Source organism: Berghia stephanieae, chromosome 2 (assembly GCF_034508935.2).
Source record: "Berghia stephanieae isolate SIO BIC M18660-M18661 chromosome 2, UCSD_Bste_1.3, whole genome shotgun sequence".
NCBI classification, from domain to species: Eukaryota; Metazoa; Mollusca; class Gastropoda; order Nudibranchia; family Aeolidiidae; genus Berghia; species Berghia stephanieae.
This window is the reverse complement of record NC_088361.1, coordinates 51,196,254-51,209,680: the sequence shown is the minus strand read 5'-3', so window position 1 is coordinate 51,209,680 and position 13,427 is coordinate 51,196,254. Positions and strand designations below refer to the sequence as shown.

The window sequence follows — 13,427 nt, the reverse complement described above, 5'->3', positions numbered from 1 at the left end:
TACCGGTGTAATGGCTTGGTTTGTTGATGTGTTCATTTTTCTTTTGTTAATTTTAATGTTAATATTGTTAAAAAAAACAACAACAAAAAAACAATTTTAACAATTATTTGTGTAAAACCATGGCTCTAGTAAAATAACCAAGGAAGAGAGCAATCCATAGAAATTTTCAAGGTCAACATGCACCTCAACACCGACATTTGACAAAGAAATTGAATACAATAAAAAAATGTTATGGTATTCTTTGTGAAATGCATTTAAAAGAATTGATATACTAATGACGATAAGTGGATTATAATATTTACCTACTGACGAGGATACATATCAACTTTTGCTTAATCTACTCTATCTCCTTATTAAAAAACAAGACACAAAGATACCACAAGTCGCAAGCAGTTTCAGCCACTAAAGGCTGGCGGCAACTTTGTGGTATTTGGTGATTGGTAGAACATATATATATATATATATATATATATATAGACTCTATTTTAATAACTCTGTTTAATATATACACTAGGGTACAAATATTTGTCAGCGGTATGGTAATCAATTCAACCTTCTAGTTTTAGGTACAGGGTTGACACCCATTGACTGGGTGGGGTTCCTGATCTCCCATAGTGGGCAGGGAGATACTTACTGTGTCCTCTATCCCCCTATATGTTTTCCAATTTGCTTTCTGTCTTTGTCTTGGACTGAGATTACTTGGTTTTGTTCTGGCCCTGGTCGGATGCCCTGACTGGGAGGGAAACAGTCAAATGTATAGAGTTTTGGGAGATGATATTTTTTTCCTTGTAAATCATCTCTCTGTTTATACACTGTATTATGTTTTGTTAAAATATTATATAAGATTGTAAACATTTGAGTGTGTTCCTCTTAGTGGGGACCTGTGCTTGTGTCTGATGAGACTTTTAGGTGATTTCAAACTAAGTACTTTGACAGTGTGCTCTTGGAATCTACATCTGTTTCCTATTTGAACCAATTCCCCTTTGTCTGCCTTATTCTTGGATACTTTAATTGTAATTCTTGAACCTTTTTACTATCCCATTTTCTTCGCTTTTACTGGCGCTGATATGACCTTAATGTGTTGCAAGCGCCGTAAAACCTCTAAAAACAAAAACAAAACACCCATTGAGCGAGTCACATCTCCCGTCTATTGAAAAAAAAAATTGAGAAAGTATGTAACGCAATGTGAGTAAAGAACCTTTTCTGGGTGGGGTTCATGGCCTCATGGGCAGGTAGGTCACTTACTGTGTCTTCTATACCCCTGTATATATTTTCCAACTTGCTTTTTGTCATTGCCTTTGAGTGAGATTACTTGGTTTTGCCCTGGGTGGGGTTCCTGACCTCCCATAGTGGGCAGGGGGGTTCTTATTGTGTCTTCTATCCCCCTATATGTTTTCCAACTTGCTTTCTGTCTTTGTCTTGGAATGAGATTATTTAGTTTTGTCAAGGCCCTGGTTGGATGCCTTTGCTGAGAGGGAAACAGTCAAATGTATAGTTCGTTGTGGAAGATTTTTTTTTCCTTGTAAATCATTTCTCGGGTATAACTGTATTATATTTTGTTTACACATTATATATATATTTTGCAAATATTTGAGTGTATTTCTCTTACTTAGTATGGGCCTGTGCTTGTGTTTAGATGAGACTCGTAGGTGATCTCAAACTCAAAGTACATTGACGGTATGCTCTTGTGCATCTGTTCCCTATTTGAACCAATTCCCCTTTGTCTTACCCAGCGGCGTGGCATGCTTACAGTATAAAGTGGTGCAGACGAAAATGACTTACACATGCTACATGTGTAAATATAAAAGAAAGAAAAAAAAACTTACATACTTGTAAAGTAAATTTGCATGGTGATGTTTCTATTCCTGCAAATCTTTTCAATAGTTTGTTTATATAAATCACGAACGAATATATTGATTGAAGTTTGGACACTGAGGGAAATGGCTAAAGGGACACATGCAGACATTGAATGTCAATCGAACAAAGGGTAATTTCAAAACTTACAAAGCGTAGAATGTAAACAGCCCATGGCCTATTAAAAGAGTACTGTAGTAACGTCATGAAACAGCCCCATTCCACTTCGGAAATCAAACATGACACCATACAAGATCTCTCTCTCTCTCTCTCTATCTATCTATCTATCTATCTACCTATCTGTGTGTGTGTGTGTGTGTGTATGTGAGATGAACGCGCACGCACACACACACACACACAAAGTCAAACACGCATATTCACGCGAAGATCATGCATTTAGCATATAGCATCACTATCAAGAAATGTTTGACTTAACTCGTTCACATTCCTTCATATCAATTTTTGCAGCAATAATAATAATAATGATGATGATGATGATGATAATAATAATAAATGAATATATACAATAATCACGACACAGAGAGAGAAACAAATGAACTTGTTGATAATCGTGATTTTGATAATAATAAAGATGGTCGAAGTTACCATACTATGACTAGGACGTAAATGACCAACATTAGCTATTTTTTCCCCAGTCCAACAGAGTTGGAGCAAAAATTTCTCGGCACCTGAGGCGGGTTTTTTCTCGTATGTGAAGATGGTAAAAATTCGAGCCAGGTATTCACTGTGGCAACATTATAGTAATAGCCTTAAATGGTGCAAGCAAAAATCCGCTCCTTTGAATCGTTTGAGTGGGGAAATCCAGTCACTCGCTCAGCCATGGTACACAGTCGCTGACAGTCATCAACGGACTGTGTGAATCGGGAGAAAAGCATGGATAGAAGGCGTTGTGACAGAAAGGGAGTCTGTTTCGCACTGTTGATAAAAGGCGATATATACCATTTCTCAGTTTTATATATTTTAAAAAATGCTGTTATCCATTTTTAAAACATGGATGTGGTGCCAGGCACCATTTGAACCAATAGAGCCACGCCCCTGGTCTTACCTTTTCTTGGGTGCTTTAATTGTAATTCTAGAACTTTTTACTATCCCATTTTGTTCCTTTTTACTGGCGCTGATATGACTTTAATGCGTTGCAAGCGCCGTAAAACCCTAAAAACAAAACAAAACTTGGTTTTGCCCTTTCCCTTGTCGGAGTCATTGGCTGAGGGGGAAACATAGTCAAATGTATAGTTATAGTTTTGAGGGATGATAATTTCTTGTAAATCACCTCTGTTATGTATTGCTATATTTGTTGTTTTGATTGTAGTAAGCATTCGAGTCTTTAGTGGGATCCTGTGCTTGTGGCTGGATGAGACTTTTAGGTGATCTCAAACTATGCAAATACTCTTGGAATCTAAATCTATTCCCTATTTGTACCATTCCCCTTTGTCTTACCTTTCTTGTGTGCTTTTAATTGTAAATCTAATTTTTTTTTTAACTCTCCCATTTTCTTCCTTTTTACTTATGCTGAAATGACCTAAATTTAAAGTTGCCATTCCCCCAACTCGCACTCGTATTATTATTATTATTATTATTATTATCCTATCCCAATGATCAGTCTATGCTTCCAACCGTTACTTACTATACTATTACTACAGTACTCGACGATTATCCGTTTATCAGAGGATAATTTTGATGATTATTCGTTGGCCAGTAAATGGACGGCTAAGATCCAAGTCTAAGTGGAACCCATGTGGTGTGAAATACATACAGGGGAACCTATGTGGTGTGAAAAAGTACATACAGTGGAACCCCATGTATAACAGGTCCAGATATAACAGGCACCCAGTTATAACAGTTTTCAAAATCCCCGATTTTTTCCCCTTTGCTTTTAGTAAAATTTACCAGCAATATCGGAGACTTTTAAGTCTAATAGCTGAAACCCACTTAATATCTCCAAATTTTTGTATTAGCCCACATTCCCACCTAATATGGTAATGGTAGCATGTCTGCCCGGTAATCAGAGGGTCTGAGGTTCGATCCCCAGTCTATGTTGACTGAACTTTTGGGATGTTTTTTTTCTTGTATTTTTCTTTCTTGCTTTGTCTGGCACCTTTCATACACAATTGTTCAGATCTTCACCTAATATCTCCAAAATACAATGCATTAGCTCACAATATGCTCAGGTATACCTACAGCTAAAGGCAACAGAGAACTAGGCTAGGCCTACGTGAATACTCTCTCTCTCTGTATGTGTGTGTGTGTGTGTGTGTAGGCTACTTACAACTATACATACATCATTTTGCATAGTCCTTGTTGCAGGCAGTGTGTACAGAAAACAACAACTTGGGCGTTTTTATATAGCGTTATATCCACTAAACAGGCTCAAAGCGCTTTACAAGGGATCCCTTGCTGTTACTGTTCGTGATATTACTTTTTTTTTCTGACAGAGACAATGCTGTTAATGGTAAATAATCATTTTACACCCGAGTACATTAAGAGAATGGGAGTAAAGAGCCTTTTCCAACGACTCAACTATCCACCGCTCAGAGCGGGACTTTAACCCAGGACCTTCTGATTTGATCACATGGCCACTCAAACACACACACAACGGTCAGCTTGAAAGTGAGAGAGAAACACTACAAATGATGAAAAAAAATGATTCCATAAAAACACGACTAGCTTTATACCACCTCCCAGGAAGAATACATTTTGGTCACCACTTCTACTTGGTCATCTTCGTTCCTTCCACTTCCACCTCCACGGAGGTCGCTTCCTCTCCAGCCTATTTTGAACAATTTGACTGTCCATGAAATTCAACAGTCCATGCAAGGGAGTGGATAACAATTAACATTCAGAATCAGATACGGTCATCTAATGAAGGGTGCCTGAAGCAGAAGTTAACACGATTAAAGACGTGTAGTTCATATAGCAACAATTCAGTAAGAAGAGGCCATTCGGTATGCTTGCATCCAAAATATGCTTAATGACGACATGCGTTAAGACAGCATGGTCTGTATGTCAGGTTGAATCTGATGCTTATTAAATCTGAGCCAAAATAAATGCATTCATCAAGAGCGCGTTTTCTTTTTAAAACTTAAAAATATTTAAATTTTTGCAGTTTCCTCTCCATCTAGCAGTGATTGAGTGACTTGGTTTGTTAGATCAGCTTAAGATACTGAGGTTTGTTGCTGTCCATTTAATATTCTACAAAAAACGGAATAAACTCACCCCATGTGCCTCGTGGCTTTGATGGAATACTTTTTATTTAAATGTTTTCCCTTTCCATGTTGCCTTCTGACATTGTTCTGAATTGAGATTACTTTTTTTTCCTGGTCCTGGTTGGGATCCTTAGCTGGAAGGGAGATAGCCAAATGTACAATACCTTTTTTGAGAGATGATATTCTTTTCTCCGTAAATCCTATCTGTTTTGTAATTTTATAGTTATTAGTTTGGAACATTTAAATACACATTTGAGTGTATCCTTCATAGAGGGATGCTTGCTTGTACCTAGATGGGACTTGGTTTTGTTTTGTTTTTAAGGGTTTTACTGCTCTTGCAACATATTTAGGTCATTTCAGCAACAGTAAAAAGGAAGAAAATGGGATAGAAAAAAAAATCTAGATTGACAATTAAAAGCGCACAAGTAAAAGCAAGACAAAGGAGAAAGTTTCAAATAGGGAACAGATGTAGATTCCAAGAGCATACTAAGTGTACTTAGAGATCCCCTAACAGTCTAATCCAGACATAAGTCCAGGACCTCACCTCAAAGAATACTCTTAAATGTTTACAAACCATTATTATAATCAAAATATAAAACATTGCAATACATAAACGAGAGAGATTAATTTACAAGAAAAAAATCATCTCCCAAAATAATGACTCCGGCATGGGTCAGGAGAAAACCAAGTGATCCAATTCCAAAACAGACAGAAAGCAAATCAGAAAACAGATATAGAGGGATAGAAGACACAGCAAGTGACCTCCTGCCCACCATGGGAGGTCAAAAGAACCCACCCAGTAGATGGGACTGTAATGTCAGAATAAGCACATTGATGGATTGCTTATGGAATCTTCTGTTCCCTATTTCAACCAATCCCCCTTGACTCACTTTTTCTTTTATACTTTTCTCTCCAGATCTACAACTTTTCATCTTCCTTTTGACTGGCGCTGAAATGACTTAACAGTGTTGCAAGCGCCCTAAAACCCCAAAAAATAAAAAAACAGAGTGTTGTTGACGCAATTCAAGCATATATTTCATTTTTGTTGTTGTCAACTTGAAAATATTTATTTCAAAAAGTAAAACAATATTGAAAACTGTCCACAAAATATTAAAATAAAATGAAAAAAATAACATAGGCCATTTATTCTACCAAACAATGTAATCTCACAATAAAATAGAAAAAGAGCAATAAAAAGAAAACTGATTTTAGTTCAACTTGTGAGCAATAATCAGAGCACAGGTATATTCATGGTCTTTTGAGTTTGAGAACCGCTATTTTCCCTATCCTTTGATTTGGCATGGACTTTGTTTTGACAAAAATTGATGTTGAACATTTTTTTAAACAATAACATTGTAAACAAAATTGCTGAGAGCTGCAACATGAATGCCAAGGTCAGTCTAAATATAAATTAACCACAGAGTAAATGATGCATTTCAAAGGCTGGAAAATAAAAGCATAGAGAAGGATTCCAATAAAACACAAGAGGCTGGCGTCCTGCAGCTGTTCCACTTCCAAGGCAGCCCCCTTGATACAAGTGACAAACATGACAAATAATGTGATTATCACCATGGCAATCAGTAAAAGCACGCCGAAAATTGTGGCAATAGGCAAATTGAGCTTGTGGCTGGCATACAGCTCCACGTTGTAGAGCTCATCCTGATGAAACTCGTTGACATAATCATTATCCAAGGGCGTTGTGTGGGAAATGGCCTGGGAAGCCTCAGCCAACTGAAATATAAAATAAATACAAAATCAGAGCTTACTGAAATTCATCAAGTTACTAACGTGGAAATGGTGTCAGTTCAGTCGTTTACTAGTAATTTCAATTTTCTTCCACTTTCACACCTAGAATCAAAATATATTGATACCTAAAAAAGCAATTCATTTCAAATGAGTTGGTGCTCCATCCTGCTGAAAAATGAAGTCCTTTGAATTTTAATCTGCTTGCAGTGAAGTGAATTGCCAGTTTTGGAGCATTTTGAGGTAGATACATCCTCTAATGGTGTTTTCCTCAAAGAAAAAAGGACATAGACATTGTCTTGAGACACAGCACAGAAGACCACTTTAGGGATTATCTCTTTCATGCTCAAAAGTTTCATATGGGTGAACTGTTCCCCAATGTGATGATTGACTCTGCCGTTCAAATGGAAAGTTGCTAAAAAGTTTCATCACCTTACTCCATATCCAGCATTGACTCACAGAATGCCCTGTGCTTCACCTTATCATCATTAGTAAGTGCTTGGATAAGGCTTAGTTTGTACGGTATCATGTGTAATCGTCTCTTTAACACATGCCAGACTGTTGTTTGAGGGATGGCAAGCTGAAGACTTGCTCGACGTGTAGACTCACATGGGCTCCTCTAAAACACATCATTAATCCTCTCCACTTGCTCCTCCAAAACGTGTGGTGTTCAGGACTCTTTCCTTTACACAGGCATTCACTCTCTTTAAACTGTCTAGCCCACTGTCGAATGCTCTCATGATGTGGCAGATAAAAGCCAAATTCTGTTCTGAAGGCACATTGTGCTGTGACAATGACGTTTGTTTTTGCAAACTCAAGCACACAAAACACCTCCTGCTGAGGATTCACCATTTTGATTGATTTTCCCACAATTTAGCTACACCGGAAGTTATTTTAACGACAGCAGTGAAATTGACACGCAATCAAACTAAGATAACTGCTCTATCAAATAGACACTAATTCAAGTCTACAACAATGCTATAGACGTAATTATTTTGGTGAATTCTTTTAGAATCATCCTGCATATCAATATTTTGATTTTTTTTTGCCCTTTTCCAGTTTACCAATTACCAGGGTTATACAAATGACAACATAGCCAAAACAAAAAAAATGAGAATAAATGCAAAATAAAAAAAAAAAATCAAACTTTTGGGAAATGAGATAGAAAACGTGGATGAATTTTGCTATCTTGGAGCTAAAATGTCTGAAGATGGATGAAAGGTTAAAAAAAAAGCCCGTAAAACTTTTGGCACCTTAAACAAACTTTGGAATGCAAAGAAAATTTCAACAAAAACATAGATGCGAATATTCAAGAGTAATGTGTTATCAGTTCTTTTATATGGAGCAGAATCTTGGAAATCAACAAAATCCATTTGTTACAAATTAGATATTTTCAAAAACAAATGTCTACAAAAATCCTTCCATATTTTTTGGCCCAACACAATATCAACTATATGATCTTCTACAAAAAGCTGACATGACCCCCATTTCTGAAATCAAGAAGATGGAGATGGATTGGCCATGTTTGTCGGATGAAGGAGGGAGCAATCCTGAAAACAAGTGCTCAGATGGACACCGCAGGGTAATCGTAATAGGGGAAGACCACTGGACACTTGGTTTGACCTGGGGTGAGGTCCAGAAGCTGGCAGAAGACAGAAGTCACTGTTTACAAATGCCTCAGATTCCTACCTGATCCATGAGATGTGCCTGCACCCTTGCCAGATGGTGCTGGAGTCGTTTCTCTTTATCATACTCCTCTGTTTTGGTGTAATTGTCTACTCCTCTCTTAGCACCAATCAAAGCTATAGATTAGAAAGATATGCATTATTCATTTTTGAATAATATACTAATCCTATTAAGCACCACCACCCCCCACCCCCCCCCCCCCCCCCCTATATACATCTCTTTTTTTTTCACCCAAATTAAGAGAACGCACTTCCTCAACTCCGAAAATCACAATGACAAAATCCCTCTCTCTTTGCAATACTACAAGCAATATTAACAGGAACATTAAGATTAACGATCATATAATTACTGTACACCAAAAACACACTTTGGTAACAAGCATTGATACACACTCGGTGAAGAGCATTAGCATTGAATACTTTTTTTTTTCAATTGACTCCATATTCACCCTATGGTGCACTATTTTGTTTTATAAATGACAAAGGTTGTTAAGGGTCGAGGTAATAGATTAGTTTCAGTTCATATTTCAAATTTTCTTTAATGTGTTTGTTATTTTAAAGTGCACTAATAGAGATAATATAGTATATGATCTTTTAAATATTTTTTTTTAGAGAGAGAAAAATAGAAGAAAGAAACACAATTAGTGACTATATTGCTGTCTTAAACAGGCCATAATGTCAGGAAAAAAAACCCATCATAATGTCACAAGAGGTATAATGTTGCAATACACCTAGGCACAAAGTCGCAATACAAATTTATCTTAAAACTCCATTACACAATTTGTAAAAGTTTACTTCACATAAAAATTTCCCGATTTTATGAAAAAATTCGTTTACCAGCCAAAATTTTCTCTTCATTTGTTGTGGGCTGCAAAAGAAGAAAAAATTATGATAAATTCCATTGGACTTGTTGAAATGTAAACATACATCAGTCTGTATTAAATGAGTGGCAAGTGGCAAGTGAGTAAAATATACCGGGTGAGGGGGGAAAAAAACAACCAAATTTAACATTGTATTATAATATAACGCAGGTTTTAGTGAAAGCAGTATATTGAGATTTCATTGAAATATGTTCTAATTTAAAGGAATTGTCTGGCACCAAGTGCAACAAAATTGCCCAACTAATTTCTGATTTATTGCAAACCAGAAAGCATGACTTGTTTTTAGAGTTGTGAGTTATTTTTCTGTTTTTAAAGCAAATGCCACACACTATTTTACACATTCTCTAACAGTGCGAACATTTGCCATTTTGGTCCCGATTGGATATAAATGAGCTCAAAGCCTTTTGCATCCCTCGAGAAATGTGTCATTCACAAAATTCACACAAAGGGCTCAGAAATGTCTCAAAAGTCAAAAAGGGAACTGTGAGCATGGGTTTTAAAATTTGACATTTACAGATTGAAATTATTCTGATTTTGTGCATAATGATAATGGAATGCCTCACTTTTGATTATCAAAGTGATGTACAAATTAAGATTTAAAAAATAAAGAAAACCAGCCGACACAAAGATGATGCTTTTTTATTGTTTTTTTTCTTCTACAAACTGTGATGTTTGATGTTTGCAATAAATTGTGTGACTTAATAACAGATAAAAAACAATCATATTGTTAAATGTTATTTGAAAAATTGGAATTTTTTTTGCTTGCCAATTGATGTAAGAAAATAACCCAACTTTGACGTCATGTAACTAAACACCAATGTTCGAACCAGCAGCACAAGAGAATAAATCCACCGCTAAAGAAACTCATATAATCCCAAGACATCATGTCTTTACTTCATCCACTCCTGTTTTCACTTTCATGCTACTTTATGGACTTGTCTAGGAATTATATTGCTTGGTTTTGCCCTGGCCCACTCTGGGATCCTTAACCGAGAGGGTGCAGTAAATAAAATGTATTATTCCTTTTACGGAGGATGATTTTTCCATTGTAAATCGTCTCTTTGTATGTTATTAGGGGTACCGATATATCCGTTGTCTTTAGAGTGCTTCCCTAATATGCGGGATTATGCGCTTGTGCCCAGCAGATGTGTCTTTTGTGCCCTCAAACCCCTACAACTCCAAAGTCTTTTAGTGCCTTTAGGTCTATGATGCATGACTGTATCCTGATTTCTGTGTTACTGAATAAACTGTTTTCTATCCTTTAGATTGGATGCTTCAAAGTCTATTATTTTTCCAATCTCAATATATTAACTATTACAAGTATGATTTTTCCCAAAGAAAGAAAACAATAGCATTGGTTTTTCAATTTTCTAACACATTGGGACGAATCAATGTGTGTCTTTTGACTATATATAAACTACAAGTAGTGGGTATTCCTAAGCAATTGTTTTAAAAACGACATCACACTTTCAACCGTAAAAATCTACTACTGTAATAACAAGGTCAAACAATCATTTTGTCATAGCAACAACATGGCCGCCATGAGTGGAGAGTGTGTGTATAAATTCATCCCTGGTTTTTTGTTTAGCAATAGATAAGCATCGAGAGACAAACCAGATATGAAAAAAATTACATGGATAAATTATAAAAACAGCATGTCATTTAATAAAAACCAAGGCCAGAAAGTCATTAAAAGGTCAATAAAAAATGAAAACAATTAATGGTTTATTTTGGCTGTTCCATCATTAAAACATACCCACATAACGACCCGAGTTATTAATTGAAATAACAATATATATCGTATTTATTTTGTTTTAAATTATCTAAAACGTAGATTATGATGGTACTTTAATAATATTAATGTGGTTTCTGTGAACTCTATTCTTTTTGTCAATAATTTGAGATCTCATTCTCATGGTAATTTGTGTGCAGTTACAAACTACAATGAGATGTGAAAAAATCTGATAACACTCAAAGCTGAAAACAAGGATTTGGTGGGCTTTTTTAAAATGCGATACCTCGGCCATTAAACAACCTTCATTAAAACAAATTGGTAGAAAAAGAGATAAAATGTTTGTCTTTTAGACAGACTCGGTTCAAATTTTATATCAATAATATGTCGGAATTTTTTTGCTGCTGTAATGTTTTAAAACGACATTTTTCTATCTTTATTGCCCATTTTTTATTGTTGAAGCAGTATAGAAATAAAGCTGAAACCTTCCTCTTTTAGACGATACCAAATATAGCTCTCTACGTTTTTTAATGGCCAAGGTATTAATGCTTGAATGAACCGCTTTAAAAATAGTCCATTTTCTTGACCCATGACGCAAAATATACAGGTTTTTTTCTGCCATAAAAATGACATCTACTGTGGTACCTAACAGTATTGTTGTGTTATTTGACAAAAGACAGTAGAATTGTTAAGTGTTATTTGACAAAGACAGACAGTATTATTGTTAAGTGTTTGTTTGACCAAAGACAGTAGAATTGTTAATTGTTATTTGACAAACGATAGTAGTATTTTTAAGTGTCTGACATTAGACAAGGTTTCAATTTGATTTGACAACAGAGAGAGAGAGAGAGAGAGAGAGAGAGAGAGAGAGAGAGAGAGAGAGAGAGAGAGAGAGAAAAGGAGAGAGAGAGAGAGAGAGAGAGAGAGAGAGAGAGAGAGAGAGAGAGAGAGAGAAAGAGAGAGAGAGAGAGAGAGAAAGAGAGAGAGAGACGGTTGTATACTATCATTTAAGAAAAGATAAGGAATTAATATTACAAAATACATTTGAGGCCTGGCACAGTATATTTTACCTTTTTGTCTTCAAACATGTCTGTCACATTATCCCCTGCTGGATTTCTCCGGAAACGGGCAGGTATCTGTGAATGCACAAATGCAAAGAAAATTATTAAAAACTTAATTATTGTTTTGTTTGTGTTTTTTTTTTCAGATTTATCCTTCCATATTGATTATATTGTCCCAATGTATGGTAATACAAATTTACATTATATCAAGAAAATGTAATCGCTTTTAAAAAATCTTTTAGTGATTGAAAAAATTTTACCCAGTTTTACACATGCTTAAGTTTAAGGAAACCCTTCAAGTTATAGTCAAATGAGATGTCTATAAGTGACTATAGCTGCTGTGGCTTGTGGTTATTTTAGACTTGCACTGATTTTCAGCATCAATTTCCCTGTCAGAGGTTGGAATTGGAATTAAGGTTGACAGTGGTGTTCTTATGATTAGAATTTGTGGTTTCTTGTTGATATAGTTGTGATATTTCTTTGTTTTCATTTCCTCTGTTGTTTTGTAAATATAGTGGCTTGCCCGAATGATATAAATATGTTGTAAGTTGTAATAAAACAATGTAAAGTTTTCCATGTCACTGGCTACCAATATTTTAATTTAAAACAGTTTTATAATACAATGCTCAAATTATCACAGTTTAAAAGAATAATAACTATCCTATAATCGGGCTACAGTACACTCTACTAAATGCTGACTTGAAAATTTGTTCAATATATTGAATAAAAATGCTGTTAAAATTCTAAATGTCAAAACGACGTTCAAAGCAACAAAACATGACTGCCACATAGGCTGTCTTAACATCTAAAAACCATTCTGGTCTTCATGCAGTGACAACACACACACACATACACACACACACACACATGAAACTTTCACTTCAGTTAAAACTTACATATTCTTGGGTAAGAGGTGGCTCACCCTTGACAACAACATCTCCCCATCTCAGCATTGGGGAACAGACATCAGAGTGGATGTATCCGGTCACTAGTTTAATATTGTTGGAAAATTTGAATTCGTTTTCAACCTGAAAATAAAAGTAAAGCGGCACTCAAGTTTGTGTATTGAAATTCTGCTAAACAAGACACTATATCTCGTCGCAAACAAGAAACAAGTCTGATTAAAACCCTTGAATGTTTAAACCCCCGAGGACTCAACACGAGACTGCAATATCACTTGACTATCGCCTCTGTAGTATTTCTTAACTCTTTAGTTTCTAAGGTTTGTTTATTTCATTCACCATTGG

The 13,427-nt window shown here is 35.7% G+C and overlaps 1 protein-coding gene across 11 annotated transcripts in view; it reads right to left on the bottom strand.

The window, feature by feature from the left end:
- Nucleotides 1-6,117: 6,117 nt before the first annotated feature.
- Nucleotides 6,118-13,427, bottom strand: part of LOC144965119 (uncharacterized) — a 54,960-nt gene continuing 47,650 nt past the window's right edge. For all 11 annotated transcript variants that reach the window (XR_013643972.1, XM_078900059.1, XM_078900062.1 and 8 more), the window contains 5 exons: nucleotides 13,077-13,208; nucleotides 12,190-12,255; nucleotides 9,344-9,374; nucleotides 8,511-8,623; nucleotides 6,118-6,809 (listed from right to left, as the gene is read on the bottom strand). Coding sequence is in view for 10 of the 11 variants with exons in the window: in XM_078900059.1 (XP_078756185.1) it covers nucleotides 6,474-6,809; nucleotides 8,511-8,623; nucleotides 9,344-9,374; nucleotides 12,190-12,255; nucleotides 13,077-13,208 (678 nt within the window). In the remaining variant the exon portion in view is untranslated. The remainder of the gene's footprint in view (nucleotides 6,810-8,510; nucleotides 8,624-9,343; nucleotides 9,375-12,189; nucleotides 12,256-13,076; nucleotides 13,209-13,427) is intronic.